This window comes from Siphateles boraxobius, unplaced genomic scaffold (assembly GCF_051911475.1).
Source record: "Siphateles boraxobius isolate OS27281-9 unplaced genomic scaffold, OSU_SipBor_1 35, whole genome shotgun sequence".
Taxonomy (NCBI): Eukaryota; Metazoa; Chordata; class Actinopteri; order Cypriniformes; family Leuciscidae; genus Siphateles; species Siphateles boraxobius.
The window spans coordinates 8,760,217-8,782,757 of NW_027508975.1; the positions used below are offsets into that span (position 1 = coordinate 8,760,217).

The window sequence follows — 22,541 nt, forward strand, 5'->3', positions numbered from 1 at the left end:
CCCGTACATGTATAAAGGAGCGCATTTCTCCTAACGGAATTTGCTAATGAATCATAATTCTTTCGTGAGCACAGATGTCCACGCCCATCACTCTGCCTTCGAAATTCGAATCTCACTAAGCGAAAGGCTGGGCTTATGAATATTAATCAAAGTGGGCTGAACCTTCTTGGAAATCCTCTCCAGAACAACCAGTCACGAGCCAGTTACGTAACCTAATTAATATTCATAAGCCAAGCCTTCGACACATATGATCTTAGGCTCCGCCCCATGTTCTCTAACAAACCGCCCGCCTTCTTCGACCAACCATTTCTGAATCTGACTGAGATAGACAGCAGCAGCGCTCTCGTGTTCGGCCGAGCCCTACTACCCAGGCATATGGCACATAAAGCCTATTTTCTTTCTTCTATTTGTGTCCCCACCACTCTTTAAAAATTCCGCCGAAAAAGAGAAGACGATTTTCCAAATCTTTCAGGCCGTTATCTCACGTAAGTACAGCGTTTGTTGTTGTTATTAGTGTTCATCCCGGAAAAAAATCGCCGTTTGCTCAGAGGAGCCGTGACACAACATGGCGGTTGGTTGTAGTTGCGCTTGTTATACGGGCAATGACAGTGCTCCATGAAGGACAACGAGAAATGGATTTGAAACTCACATTTTATAAGGATTACACGCGTTTATTGGTATAAATAATTATTTGTTGGTGTATGACGGGTGTAACGTTAGTTGGGTAAATAGTTAGTGAGCTGTTCAGTGGACCAAACCCAGGTGCTTACGACATGTCATGTCAGGTTATTGAATGATGAGAGTGTTACACATTAAAATATATATTACGGTAACGTTAGTTTATCTTGTACGGTTTAGCTTGTTCTAAATAATTTCATATATGACATTCATACATATGGACACAAAATATGTTATACTTGCATAATTTAGGCTATGTGAGTTAATTTTGTTTTCCTCCAGAAACTCTTGTATTGGTAAAACATTATCAGCTACCTCATGCCCAAACACAAGTCACTTACACAATGTTTATTATACCATAATAACATTATATTACCACAGCTTTCTACGCCTTAGTGGATTAGTATTTATTATACTTAGTAAAGTTGAAGAAGTTAATACAAGTTTCTTTACCAATTAGTAAGGCCATAGGAAACAATTAAACAACAGATTTTTCAGCAAAGTTTTGATCATGGCCCTAGAAAGTCATGTATTAAATATGAAACTGGATGTTTTATAGGTTAAAGCTGTGTCCACATGAAGAAACAAACACCATGAACTCTGATAAATGTTCAACAAGTTACTTAATTTATTGATCCCATGTGGGAAGATGAAGATAAGACAGTGTTGTTTAATGCTTAAAAATGAGAACACAGAGTGACATCACCCAGGTCAAGTACAAAGTACAACAGTAATAAGCAGTGACTTGATAAAAGCGTTATATCCTACAAATGAAGGGATGCTGAAAATCTATAATGCACCTGTATTAGAAAACTGGTTGCTTATCTGGGAAGAATTATTTCAGAAATGTTCTAACCTGTCCGGCTATCCCCCCCCCCCCCCATTCTAATATATAACAGGTTATTTTATCCATCAGCTGCTCTTGTAAATCAAATATTTATAAACCTGTTTTTTTACTCCACAGGGCTCCCCACTCTCTCTGCGAGTGTATAAGCGCTACCCAGAAGGCCTAGGGGAGGCCCTCTACCGCGAGCTGTTTGACTTCAACGCTGAGCCGCCTTGGGATCCTAGTTGATAGCGGGAGAGGACCATCTCCCACCTTGTCCATGTGAGTAACTAAATATTACACCCTGCTCCTGAAGTACCGGTTATAGACAATTAAATAATAACATGATTTATTTAATTGCACATAAATATCTGTGTCTGCACGCACCCAATTGTAGTGGATTGTATTTGGTTTTACGTAACACTATTGGTAGATTATATTTAACACCTTTGCCCCCCATTCATACTGCACAAATCCATTGGTAATACCATCAAATACTTCATTGTGCTTCAAAGCCACAGGGATTTATTTTGATTGGGTCTGAGGAAAAAAAGTAGCCTGTAGGCCACATTCTTAAAGCCTATGTGTTGTCGTCATCTCTAAAGATGGACCAGTGTGATACCTTCTCTAGCTATGTGATTAGTTATCTGTGCTTGTTGTACTTATTAGCCATGTTGCTGTTGTAGAAACCAAATTTAGATTAATGACGAACTTCCTGTTCAAAGTTTGCTCATAAAACACTTGAGAGGTGTCAATTCCAGGGGTCAGAAAGTAAAAGTCCAGCCATATGTTTATTCCACCCATTAACTCAGCCAGCTGATTTCACTAATTAGTTCTATCTCCTGGCTGAAAAACTGTGCTAATTAACAAATCCAGGTGATTGGAACAATATACTGAGGAGGAATTGTACTTTCTGAACCTGGACTTGACACCTCTGAAAACACTTGAGTTTTGAAATATGTGGGTAGGTGTTGTAATTGTACGCCTTGACGTCAAGTTTTGTCTGAAAGCGTAAGGTTATTTGAATGTTATGCAAGTTTTTGTTATAAAACCGTTTGTTTTCCTTTAAACAGTTTGTTGCATACCCAGAATACCCTAGCGGCTCAGTAAACTCTCTATGATTGTCGGATTTGCGGAATACGGTTGAGATGAAAGGATTCGTTGATGCACCAAACTACTTTATAGAACTACTTGAGGGAGGAACGACCCTTGAAGATGTTATCAACAACCACCTCTATGAACAAAATCTGGTGAGTTCAAAAAATTGGTTGTCAAGTTGCATGATGAATGTCTGTTTAAGTTAAGAAATGAAACACTGGTGTTTTTTAATCTTTTTCATTGTTTGATTTGATTTTGTTCCTCAGGCTGAAAAAAATGCATTTGTTGTGGCCGACCTTGGGGCCCTAATGCGACAGCATGTTCTGTGGAAGACCACAATGCCCCTAGTTCGACCCTTCTACCCGGTCTGTTGTAACAGCAGCCCTGTAGTCATTGAAGTCCTGTCTGCACTTGGTGTTGGTTTTGTCTGTGCAAATAAGGTAACATTTAATTTTTTTCTTACTTGAAGATATTAGAAAGATCTCAAAACATATATTTTGAAACATCTCATTGGATTTTGAGGCACACCATCTAATAGGAATCTATTGATTTCTTTCAGGCTGAAACCACATTGGTGATGGATCATGATGTCCCTCCTGAAAACATCATCCTCTCTGGAGTTTGCAAGCAGCTCTCACTCATTAAACACGCTGCCAAGACCGGCATTAACTATCTGGTGTGTGAAAATGAGGCAGACCTTCGTAAAATTGCCCGTGCCCATCCTGAGGCCAAGTAAGTCCTTTAACCCTTTCGCACGTACGATCACACCGGTGTGATCAGTCTTGGCTGGTCCCTGGAGCGTACGATCACACCGGTGTGATCAGTCTTGGCTGGTCCCTGGAGCGTACGATCACACCGGTGTGATTAGAACGGTAAGTGCATCATGTGATCAACTGCTAAATTCAAACGTGCTTTCGCGCGTTGACTGGGCCAGAGACGGACACACTCAGTGCTGTCATATATCACAAAATATATCGACACACTGATGTCGATGTAAGCGGCAATAATAATCCTTTCCATTATAATAAGACAACACTTTTATTCATATCAGATACACATTGTGTAAGTAGCTTTACATTTTTCCCTATTCTTCTCCCAGTTCACCGGCCACTTGGTTTTATATAATTCGTGAGAAGTGTAGGAATTGACGTGTTGTAAATCCAACAGATCCGATTCTCTTAACTGTGAAACAAACTAACATGGCGCCGCCCACTGCGCATACAGCTCAACTAGCGCGATCGTTATAAAGGTGTTTAAACAACAAAACACATCCACTTGCACATATTTGACAGTCGGAATATCAGGGTTTCATGCTATAGCTAATACATTTGTGTATATTTTTAATTAAAAAAGAAAAAAATACATAAAAGCACATCATCATTCATTCAGCGTTGTGTTGTGGTTGCGCTGTGTCACGTGACAAGCAATGATGCGTCACCATGGAAACATTAAAGTGACAAGTTCTAAATAACGGTCGCCTTGAAAAACATTAATTAATGCTTCATTCAGCAAGGACAATTAAATTGATCGAAAGTGACTGTAAAGACATTTATAATGTTACAAAAGATTTATATTTTAAATAAATGCTGTTCTTTTAAATTTTCTATTCATCGAAGAATCCTGAAAAAAAAAGTATCTTGATTTCCAAAAATATGAAGCAGCACAACTGTTTTCAACATTGATAATAATAAGAAAAGTTTCTTGAGCACCAAATCACCATGATTATTATAATGATTTCTGAAGGGTCATTTAACACTGAGGACTAGGGCTGTCAAAATGGCATAATATAGAATTATATTCGAATATAAAAGGCATTATTTCAGTTAGGAGAAAAAAGCTTTTGGCTTGTCAAGGAGCAAAATATTAATGCATCTCATTAAATTGTTTATTCAAAGCAATGAAATAACATGACTGATGAAAAAAAAGCATAGAGTTTAAACTAATGTTTATAAATCAAATATAACTTTGTAAATTGCTTAAACAGTTATTACCAGAACAGCATCTTGTAGTTATGTATTTAGCTTTGTTTGATATAAAGAGCCGAAGCATCGATCACTCACTTTTTGTTTAAAAACATGAGATGAAGTGGAATGGGAAAAGAGTCGAAATATATATTTTTTTTTTTTAAAGGTTGAACTTTTTCAAACTTAACATGGCTTTTTAAACGCGCGGCTCTCATGCAACACGCGAGTGCAGTGGTCAAAGATGTCCATCTAGTCTAGTGCATGTCTACATAGAAAACAATAGAGGAGCAGGGCAGAAAATGCATTCTGTGTGAATGGCTCATTACGGTTTTAATGTAACCGAGATCATCTTCATATTATGTTTATAAACACAATAAACGTTGTCATATTATCCCTAATTTTATTTTTCATGTAATATTTTTAATATTTATGAAATTATCCTGTGGCACCATTCTTATCCTAACAGGCTTTTGCTTCAAGTGTCTACTGAAGCACAGGTGGAAGAGGCGAGTGTGACCATTGGTTGCTCCCTGAAGGGCTGTAGACACCTTCTAGAAATGGCCAAGGAGTTGAGTGTAAATGTGGTTGGAGTCACGTAAGTGAAAGGATTTGATCACCATGAATCTGCTATGACTTGCTTTTTAAGAGTTTTTTATAAAACGGCTTATTTTTTTGCAGGTTCCAGGTACTAGCATCATGCAGAGATCCCCAAGCATACACCCATGCACTGTCAGATGCTCGCTGCATCTTTGATATGGGGGTCAGTTTAAGAGAATTAAATTTTGATTTATTAGTTAATTTGATGTATCTATTGGAGTGCTGAGTCTTCCTTGTTTCTACAGAAGGAATTAGGCTTTGACATGAACATCCTGGATATTGGTGGAGGATTCAGTGGTTCTGAGTTTCAGTTGCAACAGGTACAGCAAGCATGCATCTCATAGTTTGTCTTTTTTATAAATCATTCAGCGTAGATGTTACTCTAAGCTTTTCTTTTATGTCTGTTTGATTAGGTACATTCTGCTGTCAGACCCCTGCTGGAAGCCTATTTCCCCTCAGCGTCTGGAGTGAGCGTCATTGCTGAACCAGGAAATTTCTTTGTGTTTTCCTCCTTCACCCTGGCTGTCAATGTTATTGGCAAAAAAGCAGCATGCCGGGATCTCCTTAGCAGCACACATGGTGAGCCTCATCGTATTTGATGCGTATGTCATAATATACATCGGCCTTATCTTATATTCTAAGTGTCTTTTGCACTTTCAGATGAGCTGACCCCAAACGATGTGCCAGAATTTGTGTATTACATGAATGATGGTGTTTATGGAACTTTTGTTGGGAAGTTGTTTGGAAATATTATCGCCACACCCTCTGTCCACAAGGTAAAAAACATGCATGCACCAGAACACATGAACAATATTTGTACCAGTTACCTGAGGTTTTTAAACTGGATGTTTTGTGTATTTCAGATGTCGCTCACCCTTGATGAGCCCGTGTTCTCCAGCAGCTTGTGGGGTCCATCGTGTGACCCATTGGACCAGGTGGTGGAGCATTGCCTGCTCCCTGAGCTCGCTGTTGGGGACTGGCTCATTTTCAGCAACATGGGGACAAGCGGTCAGGAGGGCCCAGCAATCCTCAGCGACACAGACCAGCCACCTGTGTATTACACCATCTCCACAGATGACTGGTGATTATGATCACATTTCATTTGACCTTTTGTGCTTTTTGCAGACTGTTTTTGTCATCCCTTTTTCATTTCACCCATTCTAAGGAGTAATTCTGTGATTTTTAAAGGTTGTTTAAAGTTAATATAATGCTGTTTTTTTCTCTTTCCTCCAGGTTTGAGATGCAAGAGGCTGGAATTTCTCTTGATGACACCACAAAAAACCTCTCTTTGATCCAGTATGGCTTGTAACAGAGCCAGACTCCGTCCACTAACCACTGGGCATGTGAATTGCTTGCAGAGTCAACATTCCATGGGGGGAAAAATTCAATTTGACTTGATGTTATTGGTCAAAAACTAATTGATTGACACTGTTACCTCAGTTTCTCACAATTACAACAGGCTCACTTTCCTTTTCGCTCAAAAATGACAGAAAACCCATACAAGATAACATATGCAACAAAATGGATGACTGTGGAGATGGCACCCAAACCCTGGGTTTCTTAAACACCGTTTACATAAATGTTCAACTAATTTAATTTTATTATGTAATACATATATTGATATAGATGATCTACTGACAGTCTTGTAAATGAGTTGTCCGTACAAGATGCATTTGTTTCAAATCATGATAGATTTTAGATTCTGCACAAATAGTCCATGACCCTCTGTGTGTGAACAAGTGTACATTGGTTTAGCAATCTGTCCTTGTTCTCTCTTTTTTGTTTTCCATGGTTTTATAGAAGTAGGGAACTTCTCTTCGCTCCTCATGCCAAATTATGGTTTCCTAATTACATGTGGTGCGTCACGTGACAGTATTTCCAACGGTTGTTATATATTTAATAGTGCTCTATGGTAGAGTGTGCTATAATTTGCAGTGTCCCTTCAAAAGATTTTGAACCTTCTGCCAGGTTGTTAGTAGAAGGCAGATGTAAATTGGTCTCATGTTTTCCCTATTGTATATTTTATAAAACGGCATGGCGTCATGACTCTGCTGATAACCTGCTTGGAGATGACATTTACCTGAAGTTACAGCTAAAATACAAGTTTCACCACAATCAGATTAAATACTGCAAGGCACTAGTTCTCAATCTAAAACGGAAAAGTCAAATGGTGTATATTTCAAACTCATGTTATACCTCATGTGTCAAGCATGGTGTCCAAGTTTGATTAAATCACGGTTTTATAAAATCACACCCCTTAGCAATGAAATATACTTTTGTCTAAGGCACTAATGGACCATTGCCTGTTTTTGACTGTAAAATTGTGCTTGTAAAAGTGATTAAAATATTAATTTAATACATTTCTGAGCAAATACTATCGAGTCATTTTTGTCTCAATTTTAAAATCCTGTGTAAATTAATTAAACTGTATCACACAATGCACCAATATTATTGTTATTTTCATTGAACTAGCTGACGGGTGGTTTTATTTTACGTTACCTTTACTGAAGAATCAAAAGGGTTAATAATTTCTATACAGAGGAACTGTGGAGGAGGAGGAGCGATAAACGTGTTGTAATCTTGCTTCAGTAATGTTAGTTAGTCATTTTCAATGACAGTCGACGTAGAGCGATCGCAGCTTCATCGCTGCTGATTAAAGACGATTATAATCATGAACTCCAGTATAAGCAACACTCCGACGGACATAAAGGAATATCAGGTAATAATACAATTATTATGCAGCATTTAAGAACGATTTTACGACCTTTGAATAAATGTTGAATCTGCCTGCCTGAATATGTTGCGGCTGTAAGCTTTCATAACAAAGAGCCTCGCGCACCATAAAAGGTGACCTTAGCGCTAAATAAAGCGATATTTAATAGTAATAAATAAATAAGCGTTTGTAGTAATACAATTTCGAAAGTAGTGTGTGTCATAATGACAGATTCGGTAAAAAGGGTGTCGCGAACTATGGTCGCGAATCGCGAAAGCGGCTTGAAAAAGTGGTAACTTTAACGTATGAATAAAGTGAATTATATAGAGATTATTTGAATATTTATTTTGATATCTTAAAATGTAAATATAGACAATTGTAATGTTATTCACTAAATTACAAGTGAATATAAATGTCCATTTAAATTTTTCGTAAGCAGATTCGTAATCAGTCCGCCCACATTACTCAATCAGTGACAGCTCATTTTATCTGTTCTCTTTGCGCTTTAATAACGAATAGCCGATGTAATAAGACTGCAGTGAATAAGTTAAACCCGCTATTAACAGTCATGTTTCTCTTGCAGAATGGTCACAAGGATGTTGACCCAAGCAGTATTGAAGACGAGCCTCTCCTCAGAGAGAACCCCAAACGATTTGTCATTTTCCCAATTCAATATCCAGACATCTGGAAAATGTACAAACAAGCTCAAGCTTCATTCTGGACAGTTGAGGAGGTGAATATTATTTTTGAATGATCAATTTAATATTAAGATTATAATTTTGGCTAGGGTTTATTGTGATATAAGTCACCATAGGACCAGGTGTTATTAAAGGGATACTAAGTTACATCCAAAAATAAAAAATATGTAATTTTAAGGCCTATTCTATGACAACTATACACTTTTAAAATTCTTTGAAAATATGGAAGATCACAACATAACTATAATGATAACATCCGGTTAACGAACTATTCTTAGAATCACTTTTAGAATGATTTTTACTGCTGATGAACAATAAAAACATTAACAACCAATCAGAGTCCACCCACTAAATGTTTTAATGGGTTTGTATAGGTGGATTTATCAAAGGACTTGGTTCACTGGGACAGCCTGAAATCTGAAGAGAAACATTTCATATCCCATGTACTGGCTTTCTTTGCAGCAAGTGATGGGATAGTCAACGAGAATCTGGCAAGTGCATCTCCTTCTAACACACATTAAGATGATGGAAACCAATATAAAATGTTATGAAACAGATCAGTAGAACAAGATGTTTCCAATAAATATAATGTCTTTATTTCTCACAGGTGCAGAGGTTCAGTCAAGAGGTGCAGCTCCCGGAGGCTCGATCCTTCTACGGGTTTCAGATCCTCATCGAGAATGTGCACTCCGAAATGTACAGCATGCTCATCAACACCTACATAAGGGATCTGAAAGAGAGGTGAGATGAAAATGAAGTGTACTTTTCTACTTTAACGATGTCAGTTGCAGCTTTTAACGTGCTTTTACACAGGTGACAGGTGCAGGATTCAGTTAAGCAGTTTTTGCTAACATTTTTCTTATGTGGTTTATGAGCCTCAAAAACACGTCTTAAACACATAAGAGATATGAAGGTATTGATTGTTCTACTTGTGTTTTATATGAACTTCATGATCAAGATTATGATAGTCTTAAAAACAACTTGTGTTATAAACGTTCATACATACAGTACTAGTGACTTTAAACGTAACAACATAAATTGCACCACCTTTCATATTTCCTGAATGAAATCCAATACTTTTTTCCTCACTAATTTTGGGGTGCTGATTCCAAAAATTTGACACTTTCTCACAAAATATGATATGCATTTCGTAGTATTTTTTGCTTTTGACAACCTTTGCAAGTTATAATATACAAGAAGTCTTGTATTATCCCTTAAAGGAATAGTTCACTTAAAAGAGAAAATTCTGTCTTCATTTACTCACCCTCAAGTTGTTTCAAACCTGCATGAATTTCTCTCATCTCCTGAACACAAAAGAAGATATTTTGAAGAATGTCGGTAACCAAAGAGTTGATGTACCCCAATGACTTCCATAGTAGGAAAAAAAAACACTATGGAAGTCAATACAGTCCATTGAAGAATGTTTGGTTCCCGACATTCTTCAAAATATATTTGTTTGTGTTCAGCAGCATGATTCCTACCTTCCTCTGAATTCTCAGACAATTTTCACATGTATGACATTATTTTATGCCTAATCCTGATTTCAAGCTTAGAATTATGGCCTATGACAGAAGAGTATGCAAACATGAGCCGGATGTTTCCTACTACATCCAAACAGAAAATTGCAGATTTCGTGAAAAAAGCTAAATAGAGTATTTGAGGATATTTTTGTGAATTGAATAATAGGCTGATTTATATGAAACTTTTGACATTTGACTGCTTTTGTTATTATGATAAGTGCATTAAAGCTGAAAAGTCTTCAGCTGAAAAGTTTTTAATTATATTTTTGAACTCAGCATCATCAAATTAGGTAATACTAGCCCCCCCCCCCCCAAAATCAGCAGACCCCACAGAAACAAAACAAAAAAACAACTGCTATTTTAATACAATGTAAGGATCCTCTCTAAATCCAAATCTCTTCTTCCTAAAGGGACTATTTGTTTAATGCAATTCAGACGATGCCTCTTGTAAGGCGGAAAGCAGACTGGGCCTTACAGTGGATCTCTGACACAAACTCAACTTTTGGTGTGTGGGAAAAATTCATTTTTCCTAAAATAAGAGTACAAAATTGATTATTATTATACTTGATCAACAGCAGCTTTTGTTAATTCATTTATTTTTAGGAGAGCGATTAGTTGCTTTTGCTGCGGTGGAAGGCATCTTCTTCTCTGGATCATTTGCTGCCATCTACTGGTTGAAGAAAAGAGGCCTGATGCCCGGACTCACCTACTCCAATGAACTCATCAGCAGAGATGAGGTTAACACAAAAATATGATAATGTTATCAGTAGAGGCTTTAAGATAATTAGATCATGGTTTGATCAAAGTGTGTTATCTGGGTCGATGATTAAAATATAGTGGAGATAACAGTGAAAAACTAATCAAGGCTATTGTTGTTTATTCTGAATCTTCACAGGGTCTGCACTGTAATTTCGCCTGTCTGATGTACAGCTACTTAGTCAAAAAACCTTCTGCTGACAGGGTGAATGACATCATCAAAAAAGCTGTGAGCATTGAACAGGTAAGTTCACATTGCTGTGCTCTAGTAATGTGGAATGCATTATTACAGGCATGAATGTAATTGTATCTGTCTTTGCTTGTTTTTCCTGAAGGAGTTCCTCACAGAAGCCTTACCGGTCAATTTGATCGGGATGAACTGCTCTCTCATGAAGCAGTACATTGAGTTTGTGGCTGACCGATTGCTAACAGACTTAGGATTGGCAAAAGTCAGTATTTTATTGAGATTGTCTTATGTTTTTGGTCTGATAATCTTTATATTTATATAACTGTGCTTTATAATTTATGTCTCAAAAGGTTTACCGTTCAGAAAACCCCTTCGACTTTATGGAGTCAATCTCATTGGAGGGTAAAACGAATTTCTTCGAGAAACGAGTTGGCGAATACCAGCGACTTGGAGTGATGTCAAACATGATGGACTGTGAATTCACTCTTGATGCAGATTTCTAACGATGAACTAGAAGAAATTTTATTTATTTATTGGACAGTGTTTTATTACTTTCTACAGGAAAAAAAGTATTTTTGTTTGTTCTTAAGTCCAAGCTGAAAATTAAAAATGAACAGTGGACTTTTTAAGTTTTGTTTTATTTAGGGGTTGTTGTTTTTTTTAGATGAAAATTATGGAATCTATGGTACACAGACAGGCAGAAAACAAATTATGGGTTCTCTTAAGCAGAAGCAAAAACTAATATTTTGTGGTGTAAATCTTTTAGAATTTCAAAGATGTTTTAGATTAAAACATAAATATTGAAACTTGTGTAACATGGAAGATAACCCATGGCACATTAACAAGGGCTAAAAATGACGTTGAGGTTTACATTACAATAAAAATTTGTCAAATTAGCCTATAAGATGTAGGCTGCAAGAAATTTGTCTGGGTGCGAATAGAAACTGCAGACAGCTAAGAAAAATAAACTGTAAAAAATATTAAAGAGAACAGAAAAAAATGTAAGAAATACAAAGATAGCAGAAAAAATATAGAAAAACACAGAGAGCCACTTTTGTAGATGGGTTGGTACGCCATGGATTTTTCATTTGTAATATCAAGATTTTAGATTAAAGGTATTGCTTTTTTTCTCTCAACCCAACAACTTGATTATACTAAAACCATGATTTTTTTTTTTAGTAGCTATATTTTCATTGGCTGTGGCTGAAACCTTGCAAGTTGTCTACATAGACAGCCTTTTGGACATCTTAACGGGATAGTTCACCCAAAAAAGAAAATTCTGTCATCATTTACACCCACCCCACCTCCAAGTTGTTCCAACCCTGTAGGAATTTATTTCTTCTGCTGAACCCAAAAGAAGATATTTTGACCTAACAGTTGATGGACCCATTTGACTTTCATAGTATGGAAGAAAAAAATAATACTGTGGCAGTCAGTGAGGCCCATCAACTGTTTGGTTACTGACATTCTTCAAAATATCTTCTTTTGTGGCCAGCAGAATAAAGAAATTCATACAGGTTCGGAACAACTTGAGGGTGAGGAAATTAAAAATTAAATATTGGGTGAACTTTAACTTGAGAGGACTTTAAACGCACTTGTGTTCAGGGTTAAGAGAACCGAGAACCTGATCTTATTCAGAAGAACCGGTTAAATATTTCGCAATTGATTAATCGATTACAAATACTGTACAAAATCACATGTAAGTCAAAGATATTTGTGCGGAATTATAAGACTTTCGGTTCCGTAAATTGTATCTTGAAAGTGATTCCGCAGAAAACTCTTGAGAGTGTTTGGTCGGATTCCTGAATGAATGACTCGTTTGAGTCGGTTCTTTTTATTTGAATGAATCATAACCATTTATGAATCTATGAATTAGATTTATTTCAGTTTTATGTATTTATTTTTGTGTTATCCTTTCTTCTGAAATCGGAAATTATCGCATAATTTGGCAACAGGCATAATTTAAAAGAATATATACTGTATATATATATATAATTATTTTATTTAGTCATTATTATATTATTTTTTATTTTTTTAAATAATAATAATATTTTTCTCCGCAAAAGTAGCTAATAGTAGTCGAACTATGAAAGAACTCGTTCAGATAAACCAGAATCGGAACTAACGTTAGAATATTTACATTTCTTTCGATTCCCCTCTCTCCCTTCTCTGTGATGTCCAACAATGCAGCGCCCTTATATGACGCCCAAAAGTGTTGTCTAGGTAGCCAGATCGATAGGTATTGAGACACAACTATCATGCAAGAAAGCAAGCAATTCTAAAGCCACTCCCTCCTGCCGTTCACTGACTCTCTCCAGCTGCCAGCAGCAGGAGCTCATAATTCGTCTCTTCGTGCGGTTCTTGTCCGCTTGCTTAAAATGGACCAGGACTGGCGAACTTTAGCCACACAGCGAGCCGAATACGTGTCCGACCGTATCCGCGGGCTGCTGTCCTCCGGCCTGGATTTCCTCCGACTCGAACTGGGGGTTGATCTGGGGATAAAGCCGGAGCAGTATCCGTCGTGGCTGATTCTGAGCACGGCTCTTATCGGGCTGATTGTGCTAGTGTTGCTCGTGGCCTGTGGACGGAGGAAGCGCCGAGCGGTCCCTGTTACTGTGAGTCCCAGGACCGTCGCCGAGATCCCGGTCAAGACTGCCCTGCCACCGAAGACTGTGAAGACCGAGCCAAGCGAACCGAAGAAGAAGAACAAAAAGAAAGCATCCGACAAGGTAAGCGGCCTGTGATCGTGATTTCCTAGTGCTAATGGCTGTTATCTCAAAACCAAGACAACTGCTTTCCTAGACAGCTCTTTTGGACACTTACGTGACACCCACATTTAAGAGATAACGTTAGATAGGCAGCTTACTAAGGTTTTGAATGCAGTCCTATAAATCATATGCAACTTGTTAAAAATTAGCACGAGTAACTTAAAGTTAGCTGCTAACGTGCTAATCTGTCAAAACCAGTGAGAAACCGCTGTTGAAATAGAAATCTTTTCCCTATCAAAAATATTTCATTCTAAATCGTGTATCGTCCCCTTTAAGATTAAATGAACAAATCAGGTGTTGTTATTATATTTCGAGTGTCGTGATATAAGAGACACGAAGGCGATAGAAGAGCCACGTAGCACTGTAGAGCTGACCGGTTAACTCACGCTTTCATAACTTTCGGTTTAACTGAACACCACCTTTTGTGAGTCTAACGCATATTGTGACAGTTTTCGTGCCTTAAGGGGAGTTTTAAAGCAATGTCAGTTCATAGGGGAAGGAAATGAGAAGTTTGTTGGTTTGTAACCGTCATGTGCTCGCAGCAGAAGGCCCAGGCGAATGGACAGACAGTGGCTGAACCTCAGCAGGAAATCAAAGTCACCGAGGTGAAGAAGAAACCCCCTCCTTCACCAGCACCAGCACAGCCACCTGCTGATACAAAGGTTGTTCCACCTAGTATTCATTCTGGTTTCATAGAGGAAGTGTATTGGTTTGTTTATATATTTGTAGTAACAATAACTGTAGTTGTATGTAAGACATTTTGACTACTTTAGTAAAGGGTGGTTTGCTCTGCAGCTCCTCTGAAATGTTTTTTTGCTTACATCATCAAAGATAATTATGCAATGATTTATCTTTTGCAAATGTTTATATAGCACTTTGAGATAAAAAACAAAACAAAAACTTTATTTACCTACGTTTCATTTGATTATTAACCGACATAAGAATCTTGTGAACATACGAATGTCCTGACTCCTTAATTGATTTAAAATCTTTTGTGGTACATCAAGTGAATATTTCATGTCATCCCATTCCCTGCACTACAGACTTGCATTCTTCTCACTGATCTCTATGTATACAAAACATTATAGATATGTAATGTTATATATATGCTTGACATTAACACCCGCCAACCTGCTAAATGCGGGTGGATTTTAGTAGTGGAGTGTAATGCAGTCAATCCTACTAGCCACTTTGGCAGGTTGAATTAATATAAATTTCTTTCAGTGATTGGATGCTTGAATTTCTGCGTGGGATTACGCCTAATTTGACTCATTCCCGCAGACTGTGCTCACACCCAAAGTGCATGCATACAAAGCCGCCTCTCAGTACTAAATTAGGTTATTTTTCGCTGCTTATTGAGCTTAAACAGTCAAATACGCACAAAATAATGTCAAATGCCATTCTTGGTGAGTAAACACAGTCAGTTATGTTTTAAGTGAACTTGTATGTAACAGACCAGTGCGCCAGGTCTTAAAACGACAGCAGCCTAATATACCTGCTTCCAAGTTATGAGATAATATTAAAAAATATCAATTTTCCCCGATTTTGTATCGATGTAAACTTGGAAAACCATTAGCCACATTAGCTGATATTATCCTTATAATCCCAGGATTTTATCTATATTAGTTCACTCTTTCCACAGTGTTTCAAATCTATACACCCCTTCAAACGCTTGTAAATATGACTTCGCTTGTTCATTCTTGTGCTCAGAACTTGTAAATGTTATTTCTAACTCCAATTCTACTTGTATAGACCATTTCTGAAAGTAAGTTTGACTCTTTTGCCCAGTAGTGCTATGAATGTTTGCATCAGCCTTGGTTCAGTCTGTAAACAGTGATTGAGAGAGGTCAGGTGTTAGTATCGGGCTGTAATTTGATAATGCAGATACAGCAAATGTAGGGTACATCCAGAGGGGAAACTATGTACTTTGTTCCAAGGCCTCAAACTTTAGGCATATTTTTACAAGACCAAATAAGCTTTTTAAGATATCTTAATTTGTCTGAAATGGCACTTTTTAAAAAAAATCTGTAGTCAGTCAGTGTGAGTAAGAATATTCTTGCTTTCTGACTTGTCACAAAGTTGTAAATTAGTGCATTTGGTTCCTATGTAGACCAAGAAAAACAAGAAGAAACCAAAACCAGAGGTGAAGCCAACCAAAGCAGTTTCCTCCACCGATGGCAAGGAACCTGATGAAGGTATGAAACTAGGTCATCAAACTGTAGTGGCAACTTCACTTTTTCAGTATGAAAATAGTTTGTTAGTAATTAGACTCTAATTAAAATATCTTGCTTAAATAAATTCAAATGAGCTGCTTTGAGAAGGTTCTTTTTCAGTATGACTGTGTTTAGCAGGTGCTTGGGAAACCAAGGTCAGTAATCGAGAGAAACGTCAGCAGCGCAAAAAGGAGAAGGGCCCTGGCGACAGCTCCGGGAGCCCTGAAGCTGGAGATCATGCCAGCCAGAAGGTGGAGCAACCTGTGGTTACTGCCACAGCTGGCACCAAGAAGAACAAAGGTACGTCTTTCCTTTTGAGTCCTTTTTAGATTTTACTCGGCACATTTCTGTGCTGATGGCATTCAAGAAAATGTTAATACACAGGGGTTTCCTTTAAGACGGAAAGAAGTTTTAATCATTAGAGATCTTTTCCTTTGACTTGTTGTAGAGTCATCACGTGCCAAGGCCGGGAAGGGTGATGTCATCACAGCCCCAGGTAAAAAATTAAAATAAAATAAAAAACGTTTAATTTTCAGAATATAAAATCTGTGATCATTCCTCTTTTTCTGTCTTGAGTGTAGTGGAAAAATCGATTTAAATAATGAAAAATATTTAAAGACAATATAATAATTGTCAACTCTCTTGAATAGAGTAAATTTTATTGAATTTCCAGAATTGCTGTTATGTATTTTTTTTTTTTACTTTGAAAAGGCATAGATTCCATGTACAATTTTATTCAGAAATTATGCATTGATTAAACATGTAATTAACAACATTAATGTGACTAAAGATTTCCATTTCAAATAAATGCTATTATTTTTAACTTTATAAATGTTGAAAACTGCTTATTTTTTTGTGGAAACAATAATACATTTTTGACTAATAATAAAAATGTTTCTTGAGCACCAGATCATTTTCAGAATGATATCTAAAGGCTCATGTGACACTGAAAACTTGAGTACTAATGCTGAAAATTCAGCTTTGCCATCTCAGGAATACATTACAAAATATTCAAAATATATTCAAAAAGAAAACGATTAATTTAAGTTGTAGTAATATTTCAAAACATTACGGTTGTTACTGTATTTTAGCACAAGACTTTTTTTCAAAAACATTTAAGCTACCATAAACTTTGAACAGTGTCACTCAGAATGTACCTTACAAATATCACCTTTTTCTTTAGTGACGTCTAACTGTAATGATGTGAACTCTGTTAACGGTGGAGGGTTAATGGAGGAGCCTGTGAAGTCAACGCAAACAAGCGCTTTAAACAACGAGAAGTTGTCTACTGGGAGAAAGACCCTTGGGCAAAAGAACCGTGATAACACCACCTGGAAACTAGAGCCAGAAGGTAATCACAGTTGTTTATGACCCTGCCTTGAGTTTATAACAGTTACAGATGCATTGAGGGTTTTTAGCTTTCAGATAATCGTGACCGAGCTTTGAGTTTCTTATGTGTAGTAAATGATTAGATGGTTGGACCTTGGTTTTATTACACTTAATTTTATATTAAGATGTTTAGCATAGTAACAACACCTTTATCACAGTACTTTATCTTTTTGCAAATGAGCAGTTGACTAAAATTTGGTTTATCAAGTAATATTTTTCATTTTTACCAGCTGCACTGTATAAACATGCTGTCTTATTATTTGTCAGGGGCATGGACTAGTGTGGGTGTGGATGGAAGAATTAAGGCAGAACCAAACCCAGTTAACTTAACAATGCTTAGACTGAACCCATCAGGTTTGTGTAACCTTTTATTTTTACTAAGAGGACATTCTTGTAAGGAGCACATCATTTTGTCCTTGTATGCTAATAAACACTACAAATATTAATCATCTCTTTCCATGTGTTTTACAGGTGGAGAAACCCGGATTAAATCAAACATTGAAATAGGGAAATGGGACAATACACCCACCCCTGACAATGAATGGTCCAGCTCCAGTAAGATCAAATCTTACTTAGACTCAGAAATGAGAGACAGTATTTTCTAGATTTACGTTTTAATACAAAATATCGGTTTGTGATCTGTAAGATTTTTTTTATTTTTATTTTTGATCACCAAGGCTGCATTTATTTGATCCAAAATCATTCTAATATGCTGATTTGGTGCTCAAGAAACATTTATGATTATCAATATTGTTAACAGTAATAATTTTGTGGAAACCGTGACATATTTTATAAGATACTTTAATAAGATCTCTAATGCTGTTCTTTTGAAATTTTTATTTATCTTTACTGACACTTGATGAATTCAATGTGTCCTTGCTGAAAAAAAAAATCGTTGACCACAGACTTCTAAAATGATAGTGTATAATATAAAGGACTATTAACATTTCCTGTGTCTCCGTATGATTTCAGATGGTCTTTCCGCTGTGGACCCGAGCTCAGACTGGAACGCTCCAGCGGAGTTATGGGGGAATTATGAGCCCAAAGTTGATGCTCCTGCTTTGAAAGAGATTCCAGTTTCCAACCCACTTGTGGTATAAAAAACTGTTATGATTAGGGGTGTGCAGTGGAGCCAATATTTGGATATGTATCTGTAAAAATCTCAATTATTTTAATCTTTATTTAGATAAAACCGGAAGTTAAAATTAATTGGGAAGACCATTTAAAATCTAATTCTGCAGTGCGGTTGTGCTTCAGGCGACCTGAAGTTTGAGACCTGCCTCAAGGATCTTTTCCGATCTTGATAAATAAAAAATTAAATATCTTCTAATTATAGTACTAAATGTTAAATAAAAAAAAGTTTTTTTTTTCGTCCTTTAACTTTGTACGAGTCGGACTATGTAAAATAGCTGATTAGAGAACATGGAAATTGAAGGAAAATCTTCAGTGGTTAAAAATCACAAAAACTACTTTTACTATGCATACAAATGCAAATCTGAAAAATGTTAAAGAATACATGAATGATTGCCATCTTACAGAGAAATAGTAGCCTATCATTATCATACAAGGTTTAAAACATTTGAATAGAAACATCAAGTAGTAGAAAATGTGTACGATTCAGTATCTTAATTGATATTACTCTTGTCAGAGCTGTTTTTTAAGAGACGGCAATGCGGCTATTTGATTTCCGATTCGTGCTATGCTTATTTCATTGATTTGAAATCATTTAAATGCACGTATTAAGTAGAAGAAAATGTGATTCAGTATCTTAGTTGATATTACTCTCGTCAAGCTCTGATTTCTGAGAGACGCACTGAGACAGCAATGCAGCTTTTTAATTTGTGCTCATTTCATTCATGGAGTTCATGACACAAATCCACTTCTTGCACACATTATATTGCATAGTGATTTTTGAGGTTTATGCATTATATTGTGCTATGCTTTCGCCTATGATTCAGCAAACGCAAGAAATGACTGATTTTTTCTATTATTCGGTTGAATTCGTTTTGAAGCCATTATCTGTGCCTTTTCTAATAAGGTATTTGGCTTTGGGTACATCCCTACTTATAATTTTATAAATGTATTTTTAGTAGATTTTCTAAATGTTTGTTTGTTATGGTTGCAGGAATCAAATGATGACAAGGACCAGGCAGATCCTGCAGGAGGTGGAAAATCTAAGAGACGAAAGAAAAAGAAGAGACCAGAGGAAGAAGGTTCAACTGCTGAGGTAAAAATCATGTTTTAATAAACTGAGAATCGACACATGAACCGTTAAACGTCAACAGTTTGTGAATTCTGCATGACTGACCAAATTGTATGTTCCTCTTCAAGGTGACTCAAGAAGGTTCTGCTCCTGCAGAGAAGAGTGTGACGGTCAAGCTTCATCCTCATGTTCCAAAGGATGAGGGATCCAAGCAAAACATCCCTCCACAGTCTTCTTCAAGTGAGTAAATCACAAATGAAATGGTGAATCTAGTGAGAATTTTTAAAGAGGGCATATTAGGCTTTTTTAGTATGTGATGTCCCTGTTTACAAAGCACAAAGTCCACTCTAGAGGGAGGTATTCTCTTTATCAGTAAACACGGTTTCTGAACTCCCTGAAACACCTTGAGTTTTCTTTCGGGAACATATACGACATAATATTCCTCATTTAAATAATTTCTCTCCAAGGCATACTAGAAAAAAAGGGGTGAGACCTAGCTGAGTTGTTCAAAGCATTGACCAATCAGAACACACTGGTCCAGCTGACCAATCAGAGCACATTGCTTCATAGAGACAGGAACTAAATGGAGCATTACTGACAGATTGAAAGTGTTGTTTTTTTTACATTTAAGCATAAAAACCCATTCCCCCAAAAACAAAATTCATACTTTGTAAAAGGGCATAATTAGTCCTTTTTACCATCAATGTGCGAGTTAAATGCATTTTACCACATACAGGTCCAAAAGCCTGAGACCAGTATTGATGCTTTTTTTTTTATTCATAATTTCCAAATATTGTTTGTCATTTATCCACGCATTTCTTGCCACAAAAAAAATGCATAAATTAAACTTTAAGTCCTAGATTTTCAGCTTTGGAAGTTATATAATAACATTAATAATGTATGATAATATTGCTGAAAATATATATATATTGTAATGATAATATATATGTGTTGCATTTTTGCTCCCACAGAGAAATCTGATCAGAATTGGGAACCACCGAAGGAAGTTCAGAAGAAAAAGGCCAGGAGAGAAACATGAACTGTGAATAAAATCCTGGATAGCTTATGCAAATAGATTGTTTATGCAATAATTCCACAGTACAGATTTTTATACTGAAAAGTTGACTGTGCTTTTAAAATAAAATCCAAAATAGAAACAAAACTGAGTTGGAAGAACTCAGCAAAAAAAAAAAAAAGAGAAAATGGAAGAATGAAAACAATAGAGTAAAGGTGAGCAGCCTGTGGGCTGGAACACTACTTATGTGCACTATTATGCCACACTGAGGTTTGTTAATATCAGACATGCTTTCAGTGGAGCAAAACATTCATGATCATTATTTTCCAAAAGATGCTTAATTGATTTTGAACTTGGAGGGTTGAAATCATTTGGGGAATCGACTTTCTTTCCATCTATTACTGTTCCTGTGGCACTTTAGTTCTGCTGAATTGCACTTTGCTGTCCTGCAGTTTCTGAAGTGTTGCAGTTCCTATTAGAAGCCACAGAGAGGCGCTGTGAGCCCGCGTCTCCTCCAGCAGTTCTTCTGTGAGTGGAAACGGCAGATCACTGTGGTGGAGAACCAGAGAACAGTTATATTACAGAGAATTTTTTAATGCTTAACCTATTTTCTTAGAGCCTTTCTTCCGTCCTGAGTATATGTTTTTTACCCATGTAACTGGGTATGTGGATCTTGGAGATGTTTAGAGTTACAACTCTTCCCTTTTTAATCAACTATTAGTTGACTAATGCTTTATTTCCTGCAAACTAAAGTAGAAAAAGCCACGCCATATGTATAGAACTATAAGGGCTTTTTTTATATGGTCAAACTCTTTGTAATTGCACTGTGCTGAAGGTTGTAAAATGCCACGTGTATTTACTTTTTTGTTTCTTGCACAATGTGAACATTACATTTTGTTCATGTTTGTTTTGACTGAGTAAGTTTGTAGGCTTATGTGATTTCGATTGGGAAAGTTGATGATGATTAGCGCAGCTTTAATTCCATGACACTAAAACAGTATCAGGAATCTGTTGCCTTAATCTATACTTAATAGTGTATGCTTTCTGTTCTCTTCCTCATTTTCAAGTCTTTTCAGCAGGTTTGGCAGTATCTTTCCTTTCAGATTTGATTGATGTCAGTGTTGCACTTGCATGAACTTAACCATTTATATAGTGATGAATAATGTCCTGATTCTGTCCACTTGTGCAAGTACCACTCACTGTAAATAGGCTTTAATGAATGATGATGATGATGATGATGATGATGAATGGATGTGGGAGGGGAGGATAAAATGCTTATTCATATTTGGGTTGACTTAGTGGTGTTTCGCCCATGGTTGTTTTGTAAATTTCAGTAGATCATGTGTTTCTGAGGGGATTCTGGTCTAGCATTGGATGCCTGCCTTAGTTTATCATTTTAGAGGTTACTCAATGTATTTCTACAAATGTATGGATTTAAGAATGATCATGTTTACTTAAGTCAATGCAATATTTCTATGTTGATTTGTTAAATAAAAGAAGATTGCTATTTGAGCTTATTGCGCTGCTGATTTGTTAAATAAAATAAAATGTTGTTTGGGCTCAGAGTTTTTCCTAGAGTATTAAACCGTAAAGTTTATTTATATTATATATATAATATAGTTTAAGTATCCAATCTGCTTTAAAACCCCACTGCGTAGTCCTAATATTTTCATGTGAAATTGCAGTTATTTTATTTGAATAGTTATCAATTTTCTTAATCCATCTTTAGGCTGCAAACACAGCACATTGTGTCTTTATCCAACAATATTTAGGTTCACAACATTTCTAATGTCAAGTTTACATTATTTTGCTGCATTGCAAGCACGTGAATTTAAAGCTTCACAAACTTTTTTGGTCATATTGTTAAAATGAGTCAAGTCATCATTCCTTCCAAAACGTGTTGTTTTACCCTGATT

At 36.5% G+C, this 22,541-nt stretch overlaps 3 protein-coding genes across 8 annotated transcripts; all 3 read left to right on the top strand.

Moving 5' to 3' along the window:
- Positions 1 to 245: 245 nt before the first annotated feature.
- Positions 246 to 7,535, top strand: azin1b (antizyme inhibitor 1b). The gene is made up of 12 exons (XM_077196240.1): positions 246 to 485; positions 1,643 to 1,786; positions 2,578 to 2,754; positions 2,869 to 3,042; positions 3,162 to 3,334; positions 5,033 to 5,161; positions 5,245 to 5,326; positions 5,409 to 5,483; positions 5,577 to 5,742; positions 5,824 to 5,939; positions 6,027 to 6,244; positions 6,397 to 7,535. The coding sequence occupies exons 3-12, from the start codon at positions 2,653 to 2,655 to the stop codon at positions 6,470 to 6,472; spliced, it is 1,311 nt and encodes a 436-aa protein (XP_077052355.1). The 5' UTR covers positions 246 to 485; positions 1,643 to 1,786; positions 2,578 to 2,652; the 3' UTR covers positions 6,473 to 7,535.
- Positions 7,536 to 7,700: 165 nt separating this feature from the next.
- rrm2b (ribonucleotide reductase M2 b) lies at positions 7,701 to 11,933 on the top strand. The gene is made up of 9 exons (XM_077196242.1): positions 7,701 to 7,882; positions 8,460 to 8,609; positions 8,949 to 9,065; positions 9,182 to 9,315; positions 10,505 to 10,599; positions 10,698 to 10,831; positions 10,990 to 11,094; positions 11,186 to 11,299; positions 11,388 to 11,933. Exons 1-9 carry the CDS (start codon positions 7,835 to 7,837, stop codon positions 11,538 to 11,540), a joined length of 1,050 nt encoding a protein of 349 aa, XP_077052357.1. The 5' UTR covers positions 7,701 to 7,834; the 3' UTR covers positions 11,541 to 11,933.
- Positions 11,934 to 13,210: 1,277 nt separating this feature from the next.
- On the top strand, positions 13,211 to 22,137 carry mtdha (metadherin a). Of its 6 annotated transcripts, none has more exons than XM_077196246.1 (12): positions 13,211 to 13,766; positions 14,351 to 14,467; positions 15,916 to 16,000; positions 16,157 to 16,318; positions 16,467 to 16,514; positions 17,202 to 17,369; positions 17,675 to 17,761; positions 17,879 to 17,962; positions 18,380 to 18,501; positions 19,533 to 19,634; positions 19,739 to 19,850; positions 20,582 to 22,137. In XM_077196246.1, the coding sequence occupies exons 1-12, from the start codon at positions 13,416 to 13,418 to the stop codon at positions 20,647 to 20,649; spliced, it is 1,506 nt and encodes a 501-aa protein (XP_077052361.1). In that variant the 5' UTR covers positions 13,211 to 13,415; the 3' UTR covers positions 20,650 to 22,137. The 6 variants fall into 6 exon arrangements, with proteins under 6 accessions (XP_077052361.1, XP_077052359.1, XP_077052358.1 ...); XM_077196244.1 differs by having other exon boundaries at positions 13,263 to 13,766; positions 14,348 to 14,467; XM_077196243.1 differs by having other exon boundaries at positions 13,288 to 13,766; positions 14,348 to 14,467; positions 16,154 to 16,318.
- Positions 22,138 to 22,541: the final 404 nt, after the last annotated feature.